The sequence below is a fragment of the Gorilla gorilla genome, chromosome 9 (genome assembly GCF_029281585.2).
Source record: "Gorilla gorilla gorilla isolate KB3781 chromosome 9, NHGRI_mGorGor1-v2.1_pri, whole genome shotgun sequence".
In the NCBI taxonomy this organism is placed as follows: Eukaryota; Metazoa; Chordata; class Mammalia; order Primates; family Hominidae; genus Gorilla; species Gorilla gorilla.
In genome coordinates, this window is record NC_073233.2 from 24,845,599 (window position 1) to 24,867,613 (window position 22,015).

The 22,015-nt window shown below is 42.1% G+C and overlaps 1 protein-coding gene across 3 annotated transcripts in view; it reads left to right on the forward strand.

Annotated features, from left to right (window-relative positions):
* Window positions 1-1,418: 1,418 nt before the first annotated feature.
* Window positions 1,419-22,015, forward strand: part of LDHAL6A (lactate dehydrogenase A like 6A) — a 29,274-nt gene continuing 8,677 nt past the window's right edge. Inside the window, exons 1-6 of one of the 3 annotated variants that reach the window (XM_019037381.4) lie at window positions 1,419-1,748; window positions 2,195-2,329; window positions 9,384-9,501; window positions 11,028-11,201; window positions 20,681-20,854; window positions 21,600-21,717. In XM_019037381.4, the coding sequence (XP_018892926.2) occupies window positions 1,611-1,748; window positions 2,195-2,329; window positions 9,384-9,501; window positions 11,028-11,201; window positions 20,681-20,854; window positions 21,600-21,717 (857 nt within the window). In that variant the 5' untranslated portion in view covers window positions 1,419-1,610. The remainder of the gene's footprint in view (window positions 1,749-2,194; window positions 2,330-9,383; window positions 9,502-11,027; window positions 11,202-20,680; window positions 20,855-21,599; window positions 21,718-22,015) is intronic. The other 2 variants (XM_055356001.2, XM_063711036.1) reach the window with 2 other exon arrangements.

The window sequence follows — 22,015 nt, forward strand, 5'->3', positions numbered from 1 at the left end:
AAGCATCCAGCACAGGAGAAAGATGAAGGCTGGAAGACTTAGCCAGTCTAGTCCCTCCACGTTCCTCTGCCTGCTTTTATCCTAGACGTGCTGGCAGCTGACTAGATGGTGCTCACCCGGATAGAGGGTGGGTTTGCCTCTTCTAGCCTACTGACTCAAATGTTAATTTCCTGTGGCAACACCCTCACAGACACACCCAGGTTCAACACTTTGCATCCTTCAATCCAATCAAGTTGACACTCAGTATTAACCATCAAAATTACGTATTATGATTCACAAATGAGAAAACAATTAGGTAAAATGTGGTGGGAGAAGTAGAAACCTTGGTTTATTCCAGACTGATTTTCAATTCTACATTTTTGTTTTTTTATTTTTGAGACGGAGTCTTACTCTGTCACCCAGGCTGGAGGGCAGTAGCATGATCTCGGCTCACCAAAACCTCCGCCTCCCGGGTTCAAACGATTCTCCTGCCCCAGCCTCCTGAGTAGCTGGGATTACAGGTGCATGCCACCACACCCAGCTAATTTTTGTATTTTTAGTAGAAACAGGGTTTCGCCATGTTGGCCAGGCTGGTCTCGAACTCCTGACCTCAGGTAATCCACCCGCCTCGGCCTCCCAAAGTGTGGATTCTACATTTAACCACTTAATAATGAATTGAGCTTTCCCTTCATCTTGTAAAAATGGTTATCAATTGGCACTGCACTCATCAAATTCTTCAGGTTTCATATCTTATTTCAAAACTCCTTTTGCATACAGAGTTTTGTTGTTGTTTTGAGACAGAGTCTCACTCTGTCACCCAGGCTGGAGTGCAGTGGCACAATTTCGGCTTACTGCAACCTCCGCCTCCCAGGTTCACAAACAATTCTTGTGCTTCAGCCTCCCAGGTAGCTGGGATTACAGGGGTGCACCACCACGTCCAGCTAATTTTTGTATTTTTAGTAGAAACGTGGTTTCACGATGTTGGCCAGGCTGATTTCGAACCCCTGACCTCAGGTGATCCGCCCGCCTTGGCCTTCCAGTGTGCTGGGATTACAGGCGTGAGCCACCACGCTCGGCCCAGAGTTTTAAAATTTTACTTTTTCTACTTTAGCTCACATTTGAGGTGGTAAAAGTTAATCTTGAGGTCCCTTTCTCCTACAGGGCTGGGGGAAAATTTTCACGTGAGAGTCAAAAAGTCCTTTTCAGATACATCCAGACAAGGTTTGGTTAGAAATAAAATTACTTGGGCTCTCTGGTGGATGGGTTCTAGGCAAACAACTCCGCCCAACAGCAGAGGCCCTGCACTGCGTTGTGCCTGCAGCACCTCGTGCGCCTTCTGCAGCCGGCCAACCACCTACACCGCAGCCCGCCCACCCGCACGCGGGGGCGGGGCGGGCAGGCAGAGGCGCAGGCGCGGTGCTTCACAGCCCGCTTCCGGCCTCACACCTGCCAAGCATCACACCTGCCAAGCATCACACCTGCGATGCCTGCACGAGCTGGGTGCGGTCCGCGCAGCTGCAGTAAGGGGGTGACCCGGCGTCTGTTAGTCGGCGGTTCATCTCCTTCGTGCCTCGATGAGCTTTAACGCCACTTTCCTCCATTCTCTTTCTTCACCTCTTGAGTGAGTGGCCATGAGCTGGGCTGCAAGAGTCCTGGGGAGCAGCCAGAGAGCGGGCGCCGCGGGAGCGAATTGTTTTTGCCCAAGGATGGTTCTGTGTCTCCGCCAGGCGGCATGTGACCTGCTCGGGCGCGGGTGGCCCTTCACCCCTGTGAGTGTGGCCAGAAGTACCTCTCACCTGGACCTGCGGACCCCGGGCGCAGTCCTGGAGCTGAGAACTGGAGGTTGGGGGAAAAGCAGGGTAAAGGGGAGAGAAAGGGGGTCAGCTGCGGGACGGAGTGCCGTCCCAGCTGTAGTTTCATGTTTGGTGGAGCAACCCCTGTTCCTTTCCTCTCTCTCTCTCTTAATTCCTCTTAACTGTACTCACGCTTCCTTCTCCTTCCCCTGGTCCGCTTCATGGATGCTGAGCTGCCTGGCCAGAACCTACCCAGCTTCTTTGCTGGTCAGATTTGTCGGTCTTTTTTGTGTCTGCAGCACCTCCTTCCACACAGGGGCCCAGGAGTTCTCTATACGCGCTCTCACCGCAGGTCTTGGAATTCCAAGCCATTTCCAATTCCAGGTCTTGGAAATGGCTGTGCAATTTGTCTTCACTGTTAGGTTTCCAAGATGGCAACTATCAAGAGTGAACTTATTAAGAATTTCGCGGAAGAGGAGGCCATTCATCACAATAAGATCTCCATTGTAGGAACTGGATCGGTTGGTGTGGCTTGTGCTATCAGCATCTTATTAAAAGTAAGTTGTGTGCTCTGCACCACAGGGTTCACCTCAGTTGGAGGCGAGGCCACAGCGTATGGTTGTGCAGGTTGTGTCCAGTTCAAGGTGGTGAGTGGGGAGCCAGTGTGAGGGGCATCAGAGGAAAAGGTGCCCTTTTTTTAGTTGTTCCACCCAGAGGGCGCTCCTTTTTAAAAATTGTATGATGATATCATGTGGGTTAGAAGCATCTCTGTGAAGGTATGTTGACATTTCACTTTCACGTAATGACAATATGAGGTACCCCTTTGCTTGATTTGGAAACTCAGCTCACAAAACAAACTGGAGAAATAGGTGGCAGAAAAGAGTATACAAGCGTGTCAGTGATGGTAGGCAGCCTACGAGTACCAAATACAATAATCTTTTTTCGTTTAAATATCTCTCTGCCATTTCCTAGTCTCTATATCTTTATTTCCCTTCGTTCCTTATTCATGTTAGGTTAGTTTTAGTGTTTAGCTGTTCTTAGTATTGATACAGCTGATAAAGTTTTATGGCTATAGACAGAGGCCAAAAAAAGATTCTGACCCCTTTCTAAGAATATTACCCTGATATGAACTTTATTACCATAAAGTTTTAATAAATCATAAGACACTTTGAGCTATACTTTTATTAATGAAATATCTGTAAAATGTTTTAGGCCATCTTTTATATAACCTTTAATCCTGGCATGAGTCATTGGATTTAAAGGATTGCCTCTGGGTTTCATATCTAGATGACATAGTGACCTTATGGCACTAAGGACAGCAGCCGCAGCCAACTGCGGCTCCTGCCAGCCATACAAATTCCCCATGATTCATTTTGTCCTACCTATTGTAATGCCTTTATCAGCAGTGTCCTCATTGCTAATGAAGAATACACACACGTGAAAACCAACACATCTGTGACTCATTGATTGTTTGATGGGGCCTCCACGTATTGCCCAGGCTGCTCTCAAACTCCTGGCCTCAAGCAGGAGGTCTCGGCTTCCTAAAGTGCTGAGATAACAGATGTGAGCCACCTTGCTTTGCCCAACACATTTTTTTTTAACATCAGTAATAATGATAACAGTATGTTTGTATGCATTATCCAATATTACAACCCTGGAAAGTAAATATTAGACCTACTTTTTAGAGGAGAAAAAAGGAATAGACTATCTCTAATTGCATGAATAGATAAGTATACAGGTAATATATATAGAAAAGCTTGAAATAAAAGATTTATTTATCACCTCTGCTTTGAAGGGCCGTTCGGGGAAGGACTGAGCCATATCCCTGGAACTCCTACCTCTGCCAGCTGCTGCTTGGCTTTGGTTGCAGGAGTGGAGGGAATTTTGGGGCTTCTGATGGAAGGTTCCAGGGCCCAGGATAGGGCAGTGCCATGGGGCTGCACCTGTTTCATGGCCCTATCCATGATGGGAGGTCCTAGATAGAACTCAGGTGGAGGTGGTGGATAGGAGCACAGAAGGGCAGGAGTGCATTCCATTGCAGCTGGTGATGGGAGGCACAGGCCCCACCGGGCATGTAAGAGCATCTATAGGCTCCACTGGGGGCTTACCTCTGGAGGCTTAAACTGCCACCCGTAGCACCCATTGTCCAAACTCAGTGATGCTCCCTGCTGTAAAGGTGTGAAGCAGAGCCTTCCCAGTCGCCTCCTGCTTCCAGAACTTGAATTCTAGTATGTTGCTAACTATGGCATTTGTATATCTTAGGAAATAGGGTACACAATCCCCCTATAAAGCCTCAGGTTAAGGCTCACTTTAATCTTTCCCTGTCCTGGCCCTAGACACTGCAACTTCTGTCATTCAAGGAGGTGGTGATAGCCTAAAAACTCCTTGCTGATACGGAATTCTCAATATGAATTGTTCAGGAATTTATTGTCAGGAATTTGTGGTATGAACCTTGTAGAGAAACAGTAATGTTTTTAAAAATTACTGAGTTTTACCATAATATATAAACTTTAATTAGTGTAATGCGAGATCCACTTTGTTTCTTTTAGTGTTGTATCTGGAATCTAGAACAGTGCCTCGTGTAATTGATATTTAGTAGTTGGATGAAAGAATTGCTAAAAGATGCCCATTAAAATGGAATGCACTGGATTGTGAATATAAAGATGGGATATTCTGTTTACTTTCATTTTTATAAATAAGGAAAGAGAGTCCAGAGAGATTGTTAGGATATATTTTTATAGACTTTATTTTTTAGAATAGTTTTAGATTTACAGAAAAATTGAAAGGATAACAGTTTATACCCCACATTACACCTTAGTATGGTGTGGTGGTTAATACTGTCAACTTGATTGGATTGAAGGATGCAGGGTATTGTTCCTGGGTGTGTCTGTGAGGGTGTTGCCAAAGGAGATTAACATTTGAGTCCGAGGACTGAGCGAGGCAAACCCACCCTCAATCTGGGTGAGCACCATCTAATCAGCTGCCAGCACGTCTAGGATAAAAGCAGGCAGAGGAACGTGGAACGACTAGACTGGCTAAGTCTTCCAGCCTTCATCTTTCTTTCGTGCTGGATGCTTCCCGCCCTCAAACATCAGACTCCAAGTTCTTCAGCTTTTGAACTCTGAGACCTACACCAGTGGTTTGCCAGGGGCTCTCGGGCCTTTGGCTACAGACTGAAGCCTGCACTGTTGGCTTCCCTACTTTTGAGGTTTTGGGACTTGGACTGGCTTCCTTGCTCCTCGGCTTGCAAATGGCCTGTTGTGGGACTTCACATTGTTATCATGGGGGTCAGTACTCCTTAGTAAACTCCCTTTCATATCGACATCTATCCTATTAGTCCTGTCCCTCTAGAGAACTCTAATACATATTGTATACCTTAGTGTGGTACATTTGTCACGATGAAAGAATGGATATTGACATATCACCTTTAACTAAAGTCCACACTTTACTCAGATTTCTTTAGTTTTTACCTATGTCCTTTTTCTGTTCCATGATCCCATCCAGGATGATACCACATGACATTTAGTCAGTGTATCTCCTTGGGCTCCTCTAGGCTATGACAGTTTCTTTAGATTTTTCTGTTTTTGATGACTGAGCATTCTGAGGAGTACTAGTCAAGTATTTTGTAGAACACCTTTCTGTTGGAATTTGGTGGGTTTTTTTAATGGTGAGACCGAGGTTTTGGGTTTTGGGGAGGAAGACATAGGAATAAAGTGCCACTTTTCATCACATCATATCCCGGCTACATACTGTCATGATTTATCAGTGTTGATGTTGACCTCAGTTACCTGGCTGCTTGTAATGCAGCTTAGACTTCTAGGTTGATCAGTTGTACAGTCTAGTTTAAAATGTAAAGCGCTTGGCTTTGAATTTCCAGTAATTCAAATAGAGTAAAAAGATCCAGGCTGGATCCAGGCAGTGGCTCATGCCTGTAATCCTGCACTTTGGGAGACCAAGGCAGTAGTATCACTTGAGCCTAGGAGTTTGAGACCAGCCTAGGCAACAAAGCAAGACCCTGTCTCTAAAATATAAATAAATGAATAAAAATTAAAAATTGGCTAGGTGGCCAGGCATGGTGGCTCACACCTGTAATCCCAGCACTTTGGGAGGCCAAGGCGGGTGGATCACCTGAGGTGAGGAGTTTGAGACCAGCCTGGCTAACATGGTGAAACCCCAACTCTACTAAAAATATAAAAAATTAGCTGGGCACGGTGGCATGCATCTGTAATCCCAGCTACTTGGGAGGCTAATGCAGGAGAATCGCTTGAACCCGGGAGGCAGAGGTTGCAGTCAGCCAAGATCGCACCATCGCACTCCACCCTGGGCAACAAGAGCAGAAACTCCGTCTCAAAAAAAAAAAAAAAAATGCCAGGTGCGGTGGTACATGCTAGTAGTACTAGCTACTTGGGAGGCTGAGGCAGGAAGCTTGCTTGAGACCAAGAGATTAATGCTGCAGTGAGCCATGAATGTGCCACTGTACTCCAGCTTGGGTGACAAAGTGAGACCCTGTCTCAAAAAAGAAAAAAGGTAAAAAGCACTAACAATGTGAATTGGATATGTGCTTAAATTATGGATGCTTGGTTATTTCTTTTCTTTTTTTTCTGAGAGGGAGTCTCACTCTGTTGCACAGGCTGCAGTGCAATGGTCAATCTGATCTCAGCTCACGGCAACCTCCACCTCCCGGGTTCAAGTGATTCTCCTGCCTCAGCCTCCCAAGTAGCTGGGATTACAGGCTTGTGCCCCCATGCCCAGCTAATTTTTGTATTTTTAGTAGAGACAGGATTTCATGATGTTGGCCAGGCTGGTCTGGAACTCCTGACCCCAGGTGATCTGCCCGCCTTGGCCTCCCAAAGTGCTGGGATTACATGCGTGAGCCACCATGCCCGGCCTTGGTCATTTACTTGTTTTTTTTCTGAGACAGAATCTCACTCTGTTGCCCAGGCTGGAGTGCAGTGGCGCGATCATGGCTCACTTCAACCTCTGCCTCCTGGGTTCAAGCGATTCTTCTGCCTCAGCTTCCCGAGTAGCTGGGACTACAGGTGCATGCCGTCACGCCCGGCTAATTTTTGTATTTTTAGTAGAGACAGGGTTTCACCATATTGGCCAGGTTGGTCTCGAACTCCTGAGCTCATGATCCACCCACCTTGGCCTCCCAAAGTGCTGGGATTACAGGCGTGAGCCACCATGTCCCGCCTTGATCATTTACTTCTAAGCACTAACACAAAGGCGTTATTTTTCCTCCAAGGAAAAATTTATTATGTAATAAAGATAAAAAGAATATGTAACGCCTGTAATCCCAGCACTTTGGGAGGCCGTGGCAGGCAAATCATGAGGTTAGGAGTTTGAGACCAGCCTGGCCAACATGGTGAAACCCCGTCTCTACTAAAAACACACAAAAAATTAGCCGGGCATGGTGGCAGGCGCCTGTAATCCCAGCTACTCAGGAGGCTGAGGCAGGAAAATCGCTTGAACCCGGGAAGGTGTGGGTTGCAGTGAGCTGAGATAGTGCCACTGCACTCCAGCCTGGGCAACGAGCGAGACTCCGTCTCAAAAAAAAAAAAAAAAAAAAAAAAAAAACTAGGCTGGGCATGGGCTCACGCTTGTAACTTTGGTAGGCTGAGGCAGGCGGATCACTTGAGTCCTGGACTTTGAGACTAGCCCGGGCAACATGGTGAAACCCCATGTCTACAAGAAATACAAAAATTAGCCAGATGTGGTGGCAGGCGCCTGTTGTCCCGGCTACCCAGAAGGCTGAGGTGGGAGGATCATCTGAGCCTGAGAATGTTGAGGCTGCCATGAGTCATGATCATGCTACTGTACTCCTACCTGGGGGACAGAGCAAGCCCCTGTCTCAGAAACAAAAAGTAAAAGTAAAATTCAGAAAGATACATACAAGGCCGGGCGCGGATTAAGGCTTGTGCCTGTAATCCCAGCACTTTGAGAGACCAGGGCAGGTGGATCACTTGAAGTCAGGAGTTTGAGACCAGCCTGGCCAACATGGTGAAACCCTGTCTCTATTAAAAATACAAAAAAATTGGCCGGGTGCGGTGTCTCACGCCTGTAATCCCAGCACTTTGGGAGGCAGAGGCGGGCGGATCACTAGGTCAGGAGATCAAGACCATCCTGGCTAACACGGTGAAACCCCGTCTCTTCTAAAAATACAAAATTAGCCAGGTGTGGTGGTGGGCGCCTATAGTCCCAGCTACTTGGGAGGCTGAGGCAGGAGAATGGCGTGAACCTCGGAGGCAGAGCTTGCAGTGAGCCGAGATCACGCCACTGCACTCCAGCCTGGGCAACAGAGCGAGACTCTGTCTCAAAAAAAAAAAAAAAAAACTCAAAAATTAGCTGGGCATGGTGGTGCATGCCTGTAATCCCAGCTACTCAGGAAGCTGAGGCAGGAGAATCACTAGAACCCAGGAAGTGGAGGTGGCAGTGAGCCGAGATTGCACCACTGCACTCCAGCCTGGGTAACAGAGCAAGAGACTCCATCTCAAAAAACAAAAAACAAAAAAGCATACATGGAGAAGTCATACTGGTTTCCATCTAACCTTTCCTTAGCATCCACTTTAGGCAACTATTTGAATCAGTTTCTTGTATTTCTAGTGTTTTTTTTTTTTTTCAGATAGAACTATATTTTCTCTCCTTTCTTACATATAAAGTAGCATCATAGAAATTATAGTATGAATTGATTTCTGTAGGTAATAACTGTCTGATTATAGAACTAAAATATTTTTGAGTTGGAAGGAGCCTTATATTTTAATTCATTTGCTGTGGTTTGAATGTTTGTCCCCTCTGGAACTCGTTTAAATTTAATCCTCAGTGTGGCAGTATTGAGAGGGGGGCCTTTAAGAGTTGACTGGGTCATGAGGGCTCTGCCACGGATTAATCTGTGGATGAATGGGTTATCAGGGGAGTGGGAATGGTAGCTTTATAAGAAGAGGAAGACAGACCTGAATTTAGCAATCGCAGCCTCCTTGCCACGTGATGCCCTGTGCTGCCTTGGGACTCTGCAGAGTCTCCTCCAGCAAGAAAGCCCTCACCATATGGCAGCCCCCTGACTTTGGACTTCTCAGCCTCCATAACTGTAAGAAATAAATTCCTTTTCTTTATAAAGTACTCAGTTTCATGTATTCTATTATAAGGAACAGAAAATGGACTAAGATACCATTTATTCAAAAAACTTTTATTGAGCTCCTCTGTGCCAGGTGGATGATAAGTAAGCACCAGATGGCTGGGGATGAATGACTTCCTAGTCTCAAGAAGCTCAAGGTCTGGTGAGAAGTTCCTTCAGCAGAAGCACTACTTTATCACTGTGCAGCCTCAGCGGAAACTGAAAATCGGGGTGTTCACTACTTTCAGAGATTGTTCTATTTACTAAGCAGTTTCTGTTTTTGTTTTCCTCATGATGAGCTGAAATGCTCCTCTTTGTAACTTGTATTTTTTCTGGTTTAGACTTTTATATCATGACGAAATGATGAGATCATTTATTATGTTTCCTTTGATTTTGATAATTCACAAGCTAGACATAGATCACCAATATAAGAATTTTCTTTCATTCTCCAGTTAATCAAGAGATACACTCACACCCATTTGACTAATAATGTTTTTTAGGGTTTGAGTGATGAACTTGTCCTTGTGGATGTTGATGAAGGCAAACTGAAGGGTGAGACAATGGATCTTCAACATGGCAGCCCTTTTATGAAAATGCCAAATATTGTCTCCAGCAAAGGTTAATGTCATAGTTAAATACTATAAATATTCTAATATACATGAACAAGTATCTAAGAAAATCATCTTTATTTCTTTTGACCGCCCCAGTTTTTATAGATAAGGCTGGTTGCTCCCTACTCTGTACTCTCATAACATGTTCAGATTCCTTGGGTTGTACTTTGCAAAGTTTCCCACAGCACCAGACTGAGTTCCTTGTGAGCAGCAGTAACAGCAGTTATCATGACAGCTACAATGAACTGACTGCCTATTGTGTGTGAGACATTGACCCAAGCACTTTATATAATTTAATCCTGAGCACAACTCTATTTTAGAGATGGTGTACCTCTGAACTAAGGTTAATTAAAAGTGATAGGACCAGGCACGGTGGCTCATGCCTGTAATCCCAGAACTTTGGGAGGCCAAGGCAGGTGGATCACCTGAGGTTGGGAGTTCGAGACCAGCCTGACTAACATACAGAAACCCCGTCTCTATTAAAAACAGAAAAATTAGCCGGGTGTGGTGGTGCATGCCTGTAACCCCAGCTACTCAGGAGGCTGAGGCAGGAGAATCGCTTGAACCTGGGAGGTGGAGGTTGTGGTGAGCCAAGATCGTGCCATTGCATTCTAGCCTGGGCAACAAGAGTGAAACTCTGTCTCAAAAAAAAAAAAAAGTGATGGAGTAGGGATTCGAACTCAGTTCTGTTTGATTCCAAAGCCTAAGCTCTTCACTACTGTACTTTATTCACTTGGCACCTGGGAGATGATTATTTGAACAAACGAATGAACCAACAATTTGCTATTCAAAGGTCTGTTCACACCACATCTATCTCTAAATATTCTTGCCAGAGTAATCCATATTTTGACCTCTTCATCTAAATAATACAAAAGGTATTTTAGGAGGTGAGGTGTGTTTTTTGTTTTGTTTTTGAGACAGTGTCTTGCTGTGTTGGCGCAGGCTGGACTTGGACTTCTGGGCTCGTGTGTGATCCTCTTGGTCTCAGCCTCCAAGTAACTGGGGCTACAGGAGTGCACTACTGTACCCAATTTAGGAGGTTTTTGTTTTTGGAAACGGAGTCTCGCTCTGTCACCCAGGTTGGAGTGTCGTGGTGTGATCTTGGCTCACTGCCTCCATGTTCAAGTGATTCTCCTGCCTCAGTCTCCCTTGTAGCTGGGACTACAGGCACCCACCACTGTGCCTGGCTAATTTTTGTATTTTTAGTAGAGATGGGGTTTTGCCATGTTGGCCAGTCTGGTCCTGAACTCCTAACCTCAAGTGATGGACCCACCTCGACCTCCCAAAGTGCTGGGATTACAGGGGTGAGCCACTGCACATGACTTACTTTTTTATTATTATTATTAAAAAAAAATGTACAAGGGAAACTTAGTGCTAATTTCCTGAAATTAAAAAGTAGTCTGGGCATACTAGAAGATTTAAGGGAACCCACTCTTTGGTAAACGTAGTGTGGTGATTGAAGTGAACAGGAAGTATACTTAAATGCCAGATGTTTTCTTTCATAATTGATTGTTTATTCTAATCTTTCCTCAGATTACCTGGTCACTGCAAACTCCAATCTAGTGATTATCACAGCAGGTGCACGCCAGAAAAAAGGAGAAACACGCCTTGATTTAGTCCAGCGAAATGTATCCATCTTTAAATTAATGATTCCCAATATTACCCAGTACAGTCCTCACTGCAAACTACTTATTGTTACTAATCCAGGTCAGCTTTATTGTTTTAAATTTTCAACTTTTAGATTCGGGGGTACACTGTGTGGGTTCATTACATGGGTAAACTGTGTGATGCTGAGGTTTGGGGTAGGATTGATCCTGCCACCCAGATAGTGAGCAAAGTACCTAATAGTTTTTCAGCCCTTGCTGCTCTCCCTCCCTCCCTCTCTAGTAGTCTCCAGTGTCATTTGTTCCCATCTTTATGTCCATGTGCACCCACATGTTTAGCTCCCACTTATAGTGAGAACATGTAGTATTTGGTTTTCTGTTCCTGCATTAATTAGCTTGGAATAATGATCTCCAGCTGCATCCATGTTGCTGCAAAGGACATGATTTTGTTTTTTTATGGCTGCATAGGACAGCTTTATTTTCACTGTTCAGTGAAGGAGTTTTTGGGGGTGGGTTTAGTAACTTTGAGGAGAAAAAGAGTTTCATGAATATTAAATCGTAAACCACCAATATAATTCCAGAATCTCTTTCTCTTTTGTTAGTGTAATATGTACTTTGCACAGTTGTAATCAGTGTATATACTATAATGACTTTAAAAAATACTAGTGTGAGGCCAGATGCAGTGGCTGAAGCCTGTAATCCCAGCACTTTGGGAGCCCAAGGTGGGTAAAGTGCTTGAATCCAGGAGTTTGAGAACAGCCTGGGCAACATGACAGAACTCCATCTCTACAAAAAAATACAAAAATTATCAGGGCATGGTGGAGCATTCCTGTAGTCCCAGCTACTCAGGAGGCTGAGGCGGGAGGATTGCTTCAGCCAGGGAGGTCAAGGCTGCAGTGAGCCATGATTGTGCCACTGCACTCCAGCCTGGGTGACAGTGAGACCCTGTCTCAAAAAAAAAAAAAAAAGTAGTGTGTATGGGAAGATAATATGCTTAATCATATGAGTTCAAGGTTTATATTCTAAAGGCTGAGGTTTGTTTTCCAAATTACTGTTTGAGAAGTGAAAGTAGGGCTATAGTTTACTGCCTGACTCTCCAAAATTGTACTAGACTTCTCACTGGTGCATTTACAAGGTGGACAAACTGAAAATAGACTTCGGAGATAAAATGTGCAGGACTGCTGATAGATTATGTCTAGTGAGAGGGAGGAATAAAAAATAACTTCGAGATTTTTTCCTTTGAGTAACTGAAGGGATGGTAGTTCCATTTAACTGGGTTGGTAAATTTACTGATCGGGTGGGAGTCAGTGAGGGAGGGAGGCAGGGATGTTACATATAGAGGGGAAAAATCAAGATACCTGAAATGATACTCAAGAGGAAATGTCAAACAGCTAGAGATTATGAGTCTGGAGCTTAGTAGTTTAGGGATATTCAAATTACTGTATTCTAAAATTATTTGGAGTAGTTTTTCTCTGTGCAGACCAACAGTGAGTGCATGATTAAGTTTATTCATTTTAATTTCAATGCTGAAGAACTATTTAACTTTTGTTTTACAGTTTTATAAAATATTCACATGGCTCCAACATCAATTCTAGAGAACAGGAATTATTCAAAGTGGTCCAGCTTCTGTCCCTGTGCCCTTTCCCCTATAGCCTCCATCCCTTTATAGGTAACCATTTACACTTTTTATGGTTTACAGCTTTTTGTTACTACATACGTTTTTCTCCATCTTCTTTCATTTTTAACTTAATATATCATGAAGCTCAACTCCATGGTAGTATTTATAAATATGTTGATTACTGTAGCTTTGTGGTAAGTTTTGAAATCAGGATGTATTAAGTCTTCTGACTATTCTTTAAGATTATTTTGGGCCAGGCGTGGTGGCTCACACCTGTAATCCCAGCACTTTGGGAGCTGAGCCAGGTGGATCACCTGAGGTCAGGAGTTCAAGACCAGCCTGGCCAACATGGCGAAATCCCATCTTTACTAAAAATACAAAAATTAGCTGGGCATGGTGGTGCACACCTGTAATCCTAGCTACTTGGGAGGCTGAGGCAAGAGAATCGCTTGAACCCAGGAGGCAGAGGCTGCAGTGAGCTGAGATCGCACCACTGCACTCCAGCCTGGGCAACAGGGCAAGACTGTCTCAAAAAAAAAAAAAAAAAAAAAAAAATATATATATATATATATTTGCTTCTCTGGATCTTTAGCATTTCCATATGAATTTATGAATCAGCTTGTCAATTTCTGAAGTAAAACCAGCAAGGATTTTGATAGGGATTACTGCTGATTCATTTTGCTTCTTTTGTATTTAATAAGTTGTTTTTCTCTTGCTGTTTCCAGTATTTTCTCTTTGGCTTTTAACAGTTTGACTATGATGTGTTGAAGTGTGAATGTCTTTCAGTTTATACCACTTGGAATTCATTGAGCAGCTTGGATGTATAGGTTTTTTTTTTTTCTTTTTTTGAGATGGAGTCTTGCTCTGTGGCCCAGACTGGAGTGCAGTGGCATGATCTCGGCTCATTGCAACCTCCGCCTCCTGGATTCAAGTGATTCTTGTGCCTCAGCCTCCTGAGTAGCTGGGATTATGGGCACCCACCACCACTCCTGGCTAACTTTTTGTATTTTTAGTAGAGACGGGGTTTCTCCATGTTGGCCAGGCTGGTCTCGAACTCCTGACCCGAACTGATCTGCCCACCTCGGCCTCCCAAAGTGCTGGGATTACAGACATGAGCCACTGCTCCCGGCTTGGATGTATAATGTTTTTCTATTTGGGAAGTTTCAGCTGTTACTTCTTTGAATAATTTTCTGCTCCTCTCCCCTCCTTCTGGTCCTACCATACATGCATATATATGTTGGTGTGTTTAACGGTGTCCCACAAGTTTGAGGCTGTTTTTTCTTTTTTAAAATAGTTCATAGATTATCAAAAGTTCTTTTTGCATGGCATTGAGATTTATTTATATATTTAACTGCATGCATATCTTTAGCTTTCACATAAATTTTGCTTCATACAGGCTATTGGTATAAGCATTTCCTCTTTTCAAGAGTTTGATTCTTTAAAAAAAATACCAAATCCAAACTTCAGAAATGGTAGTCTGGCGCTACAAGGAAGCACACTGAAAATAACAAGCTGATGATACATTATCACATTGTATAATAGTATTTTATATTTTCTTACACACTTTCCAGTAAGTTTTTTCACATCCTGAAATCTCACGGTGTCATTTTTGAAAGGAGAGCTGTGGAGAGATTCTGATATGACTCAGAGTTGTGAAGGCACCTGGTGGAGCTCCTTCATTAATTTCTCTAACCGTTCAGGGCACTGAAGTCTGTGGGGACAGTAAGTTCACATTTACTGTTTGTGTTAAATGAATCCCCAACCTACTTTGTTTTAATTTGCACTAAAACACCTCCACCCTCAAAGTACCGCGTCATTAAGGTTATATGATAACAAATTAGGAAAAACAAATTAAGCATCACTTGCTTGGCAACAGTAACTGGCCCACCACACTCCCACCACAGATTTCAGAAGTGTACATTAGCAAAAGATGCTTCTCTATGCATTATGGCAGAAGTCTATTAAAGAACATTTAATATGTTGACTAATATTTCTAATAAGCACATTCAGAGGATACTCTTTCTACGTTTTATATACTGGCTGTCTGCCATTAACAGCAGTAAAAATAAGGAAAAATAAAAAAAATCTCAATCTCAAATGATTTAACAGCTTAGTTCTGTATTTGCTTGACAGTGTATGCAGTTATAGTACACACTATCAAATATATCTTCCATATCTATTTAGAAAACTTATTCTGATATTAGAACCATGTGAAGAAAGTCTTCTCCATTATTTTAGTGGGTCTGTTAAAATGGTTCACTAAGAACCATCTTCAAAATTTCAGGTGCTTCAAAAGTTAAGAGAAACAATTAACTTCATTACTCTTATACAAAAAACAAAAACAGAAACTGACAACTTTAAATTAGTATTAAGCTACCAAAAATTGATACCACTCAGGAAAGATTTCTTCCCCCCCGAATGATAATATTTATTTATTTTTTTGAGACAGAGTCTCTCTCTGTCACCCAGGCTGGAGTGCAGTGGTGCAGTATCGGCTCACTGCAATCTCCGCCTCCCAGGTTCAAGCAATTCTCATGCCTCAGCTTCCCAAGTAGCTGGGATTACAGGCATGTGCCACCATGCCCAGCTAATTTTTGTATTTTTAGTACAGATGGGGTTTTACCATGTTAGGCTGGTCTTCAAATGATCCGCCTGCCTTGGCCTCCCAAAGTGCTGGGATTATAGGCGTGAGCCACCGTGTGGCACTGAATGATAATATTTAGCTAAAATTTTAGTGAAAGAAAAGGCAATTCTGAGAGCAATCTGGATAGAGAGGGGTTTCTCAGGCGTAGGTACTAATTCCCATGCAGGACTGCCTTCAGATGCAGCTCCCGTGTCTCCACAGTCCTCAAGGCCTGGTTTTAGTGGTTCTGTAGTAGAGGAAAGGCTTCACACATGTGTAATATGTATAGGTAGCATCACTACAAAATGGAGTGCAAGTTCAAATCAGAGTTTTAAGGTCAGGAAAAGTAAGTATCATTTAAATGAATCACCAGAGACACTTTTAGAAGTTCTTAAGTTCCTTTGGAAATCTCCCTTTCAAGGATGTGCCAATTTTTATTTTGGCAAATCATGGATAAAAACTAAATGTATTAATAGTTATGATGATTGTGGTGCTATTTTTTAAACATTACTAACTTTATAGCAATACTCTACCTATTTACCTAGCACACTTTTTTTTTTTTTTTTTTTTTTGAGATGGAGTCTTGGTCTGTTGCCCAGGCTGGAGTGCAGTGGCGTGATCTCAGCTCACCACAACCTCCACCTCCCGGGTTCAAGCAATTCTCCTGCCTCAGCCTCCCAAGTAGCTGGAATTACAGGCGTGCACTACCACGCCCAGCTAATTTTTGTATTTTTAGTAGAGATGGGGTTTCACCATGATGGCCAGTCTGGTCTCAAACTCCTAACCCCAAGAGATCCGCTCACTTCAGCCTCCCAAAGTGCTGGGATTACAGGCGTGAGCCACAGCGCCTGGCCACATTTCAACAGTGTTTTATTTTCAGTAACTGACCTACTGCAGTCTATTTTCAGACTTTTAGTTTATATATGATATTTTATTATGCTGATATGAATGTGAAATTTTAAAAATTAAAACAAGCAATTAGTAAGGGTTTCTTATTTATGTTAAATATTAATTTATCTTACCTAAGTGCATGATAATTTTGTCCATGTAGTGGTAGAATTGTAAAACTGTAAACTTTAGAAGTTTTTTTTTTTTTTTTTTTTTTTGAGAGAGAGGGTTTTGCTCTGTTGCTCAGGCTGGAGTGCAGTGGCGCAAACTTGGCTCACTGCAACCTCCGCCTCCTGGGTTCAAGTGATTCTCGTGCCTCAGCTTCCCAAGTAGCTGGGATTGCAGGCGCACACCATCATGCCCAGCTAATTCTTGTATTTTCAGTAGAGCTGGAGTTTTGCCATGTTGCCCAGGCTGGTCTTGAACTCCTGGCCTCAAGTGATCTACCCACCTTGACCTCCCGAAGTGCTGGGATTACAGACGTGAACCGCCACGCCTGCATACAGATCTTATTTCAGTTACAAAAACACACTGTTGACATTATTTTAAAATAGCATTTTAGTTTATTACTGTGGAAATGTGGAGCACAACACATGACAAATACTAGGTATTAATTTCAAAACTGTTCAGAATGAGGCTGGGCGTGGTGGTTCACACCTGTAATCCCAGAACTTTGGGAGGCTGAGGCGGGAGGGTTGCTTGAGCCCAGGAGTTCAAGACCAGCCTGGGCAAAATGGTGAAACCCTGTCTCTATTAAAAAAAAAAAAAAAAAAAAAAAAATTTCCAAAAGAATAAAAATCTACCCAGAATGGCTTATGAAGGTTTGTAATTGTTGATTTAAGAGTATTTAGGATTTTTTTTTTTTTTTACAAATTAAAAAGTTCCAGTAACTATTTACATGAACTAAATGACCAAATGGAAGTGGAAAATGGAAAATTTAGAGGGCAGTACGGTAAGGGAGGGGATGTAAAATAATACAGGAAGATAACCTAAACAATTGAAGATCAAAGATTTAGGAAAAGTTTAACCTTTTCTTCAAATCTATAGTCATTTACCTAGAAAATGCGGTTGGGTACCCTGGGACACAGCTGAGTTACTTGCTCTGTTTTCAGTTTACCAATTAAAACAGGTCACATTCTCTGTTCCAGACCCAGGGCCTGGCAGAGATCCCCCAATCCCCTTGAGTTTCAGTGGCAGTTGACGAACCTCTTAAGGCCCAGCATGACTAACTGAGGTTCTTCACTTGACAGCTTTATGTATGAGGAAACTTAAAGACATTTCTACCATACTTCTCTCCATCTCAGGTATTAGAATGAATGCTTACCATTTAAAATAGTGGTATGATCAGACTGTTTCAGTATCACTTTTTACCATCAATGGATATTAAACAGGGAACAGAAGCTCTAACTTTTACATTAATGGAGATATTACCTGTTTAGAAAACACTGTTTCAGAGGACAAAAGATGTCATCTTCTTATCTTTTTAAAGTGTCTAATTTCTACTATTTGAGTACTTAAATCTGCCATAAAAAATATGGATTTACAAAAAAGACAAATTAGAAATTATGTCCTTCACAGAGATCCACTACAGGATTCTGAATCTTAAATTGTCTTCATATGTTTAGGATAGAATTTGATGCATTTATTATTTTTAAAGTATGAGTTATTACATAAAGCTAAGTTAAAAGTTCAACCAAATGGAAAAGGTACCAACAAATGCCTAAAATACTATTCTAATCATCTAAAACAAGAACAAATAGATTTTTCAAATAAGAGTTGAATCAATATTTATTTTAGACACTTCATTTACTTGAAAGCTGCTACTTTATTACTTAAAGACTGAGCCTGTAAGAAAATAAAAGAGGTTTAATTCAAATAATATGAAAGTGAACTCTTTACCTTACCTGTTTTTCCCCAAATAATTTTGACTTCATTAATGGAAATTTATGTGAATGGCTCTAAAAACCACCTATTTTGAAACTGCAGAAATAGCAGGACAATCACTTTGTAGAATGATTTGTGAAATATTGTCCTACTACACTTAAAAAAAAACCAACACATTTCCTCACTTATGAGTAGTTTCTTATTTTTGATATTGCAAATTCTATACATAGAACACCTCTTCATTGCCCTGCTGAAGCCCTCAGAATGTAGAGGTGGTTCAAAAGTAATTTATACCATTTTTACCCAGGCTTTGTAAACATGTATCAAAGAGATAGCAAGGTATTCAGTTTTAGTAAACAAAATAATTGCTCCTATAGTAGCTCCTCAAAGTCCCAGGCAAGTAGGCATTAGCAGTTTTCTATTAGATAATTCTACCATCTCCAAATAAGGACTTTGGTCTGTTTATAAAAACTAATTGATAAATGAAGGTAGGTAGGTAGACAGACAGACAGATACAGGCTTTTGCTTTGTTACCTATGCTGAAGTGCAGTGGCACAACCATAGCTCATTGTAACCTTGAACCCCTGGGCTCAAGTGATCCTGTCTCAGCCTCCCAAGTATCTGGGACTAAAGGTGCATGCCACCACACTTGACTACTTTTTACATTTTGTAGAGACGAGGTCTTGTTATGTTGCCCAGGCTGGTCTCAAACTCCAAGTCTCAAGTGATCCTCCCACCTCAGCCTCCCTGTAAGAATTGGGATTACAGGTGTGAGCCACCGTGTCTGGCCTTGGTTTATTCTTGGTAGTTTTTTTCTCCCTTGTCCTATTGCATAACCTAGAAGACTCTCCAGTATAATGTTAAATAGAAACAGTGATAGTGGGTATCCTTGTCTTGTTTCTGACTTTAACGAAAAGGCTTCTAAGTTTTCTTCATAATGTATGTTTGCTTTGGATTTTGATAGATACCTTTTTAAGATAAAAAGCAGTTTCCTTCTGTTCCTAGATTTAGTTTTATTTTTTTAATCCCTGAATGAGTTTTCCTACAGTTAAAATGATCATATCTATCTTTTTCTTTAAATCTCATCTGATGTAATATGTTGACAGATTTTTTGATATTGAACCACCTTTGCATTTCTGGGGTGAAGCTTCTTCTTAAAGTATTTTTCTTTTTCATTTTCTTTTTTTTTTTTTTTTGAGACGGAGTCTTGCTCTGTCACCCAGGCCGGAGCGCAATGGTGTGATCTCGGCTCACTGCAACCTTCACCTCCCAGGTTCAAGCAATTTTCTGCCTCAGCCTCCCGAGTAGCTGGGATTACAGGTGTCCACCACCACGCCTGGCTAATTTTTTTATTTTTAGTAGAGATGGGGTTTCACCATGTTGGCCAGGCTGGTCTTAAACTCCTGACCTCGTGATCCACCCGCCTCGGCCTCCCAAAATGCTGGGATTACAGGCGTGAGTCACCACGCCTGGTGATGACGTATGTTTCTTTTCTTTTCTTTTCTTTTCTTGAGACGGAGTCTTGCTGTTGCTAGGCTGGAGTGCAGTGGCACGATCTCGGCTCACTGCAACCTCCACCTCCCGGGTTCAAGCAATTCTCCTGCCTCAGTCTCCAAAATAGCTGGGACTACAGGTGTGCACCACCATGCCCGGCTAATTTTTTTATTTTTAATAGAGACGGGGTTTCAGCATGTTGGCCAGGATGGTGTCAATCTCTTGACCTCAGGTAATCCACTGGCTTCGGCCTCCCAAAGTAATGGGATTACAGGCGTGAGCCACTGCACCTGGCCTCTGATGCTGTTTTAAAAAAAAATATTTTTTAGGCTGGGCATGGTCACTCATCTGTAATCCCAGCACTTTGAGAGGCTGGGGCAGGAGGATTGCTTGAGGCCAGGAGTTAGATCAGCCTGGGCAGCACAGCAAGACCCTGTCTCTATTAAAAAAATAATTTTTTCCTACTATTCAATGCTCTTTGCTTCCTTCTATTTTACGGTTAAAATAACACTTGTCATTGATTTTTTAAAAATCTTTGTTTTAAAAATGCATTAAAGAATATAAACTAGGCCAGGCACGGTGGCTCACGCCTGTAGTCCCAACACTTTGGGAGGCCAAGGTAGGTGGATCACCTGAGGTCAGGAGTTTGAGACCAGCCTGGCCAACATAGTGAAACCCCACCTCTACTAAAGATTACAGATGTGAGCCACTGCGCTCATCCCCCTCTTCCCCTCTTAACTATGCTTTTTGTTGAAAATGGGTTATTCTCTAAGCAAAATTATTTGAAAGACTTGATAAGAGAGTATTTGTTTATTCATATTTCTCAGAATTTTCTGTGGAGTGAACATTCTGTGTTTCTGCATACCAAGCTATGCAAAGTATCAACAAAAAGGTTTTTCATTACTTCTATTTGGTAGGTATTCTTAAGAGTTGGCGTATAGCTGGGGTTGGATAGAGAACCATGTTTCTTGCCCCCTCCACAAAACATCAGATTTACTAGTTTTAAGTTAGATAAATCTAAAAAACATATCCTTGTAGATGAGGACATTTCTTGATATGAACTTTTTCTTCTTAGTGGATATCTTAACTTATGTAGCCTGGAAGTTGAGTGGATTTCCCAAAAACCGTGTTATTGGAAGTGGTTGTAATCTGGACTCTGCTCGTTTTCGTTACTTTATTGGGCAAAGGCTTGGCATCCACTCTGAAAGCTGTCATGGGCTGATCCTTGGAGAGCATGGCGACTCAAGTGGTAAGCCTGAGGCACGATTGAGCCTCTGAAATATCTATTTCCTATCAATCATACAGACATTTAATGTAAAGTAGCTCCTGGGAGGGGAGAAAAGACTTTATTCCACTTTAGGCCCTTTTAGTAGTGTTTAATTTTTACCACACTTATTTTTAAAATAACCAACAAAAAATACAGATTTGAAAAATGTGAGATTGATACTATAATCCTACATATGGATGGCTAGGATTATAACGCTTTTCTTAAATAGAGAACTAAGTAACATGATATAGTTTGTATTTAATTTGGGACACTCTAGTTCAGAAAGGTCAGCAGTGTACTTCATGTAGTAGGCAGTCTTCAGATTAAGGGATGGGTACAACTGAAGAATATAAGAAGGAAGAGAAAGAGTGCTGTGGTAATAGCAGTCTTTTTGTCCCCCCTTAGTGTCTTCTGGCTAAAAACCGTCGAAATCTATTTAATGTAAACCTTGGCTATGGAAAAAGACTTAAAGGGAGAAAAACTAAAACTTCCTAGTGGAAAGTTTAAAACTGCAATTTTCTTATTTGGAGAATCTTTGCCAAGATAATAGAATTGTGGATCCCCATCTGTGGAGATCTAGATTTAGAATATCTGGAGTGGGGCTCAGATATCGGAACATTCCTAGTTGGAAATCACTCAGGGCAATTATAACAGTTTTGCTGAGGTCAAAAACCAAAACCCTGCTAATACCATGTAAGAAGTGGGATTTTGGGTATCTCTTTCTTAGTTCCTGTGTGGAGTGGTGTGAACATTGCTGGCGTCCCTCTGAAGGATCTGAACCCAGATATAGGGACTGATAAAGATCCTGAGCAGTGGGAAAATGTCCACAAAAAAGTGATTTCCAGGTAATATGCTAGTTTCACATTTTCAGTACCTTAGAAGTTGTGAGCCTGAACTCTGTTAGAAGGTTGAGATTAGTCCCTTAAATATATGTTGTTGTATTTCCCATATTTTTATTTGCACTTCTGCTTTTCTGTGTGATCATATTCACCAGATTATAAATTCTTCAACAGTCAGGAACTGATTCTGTGTTGCTTATTCCTGAGCCTAACCCAGTATTGAGCACATGGTAGGGTCTCACTTGTTGACTGACAATGTATTTTTTCAAACACTTGCTATATAGTGTTTATTGTAGTGGTGGAA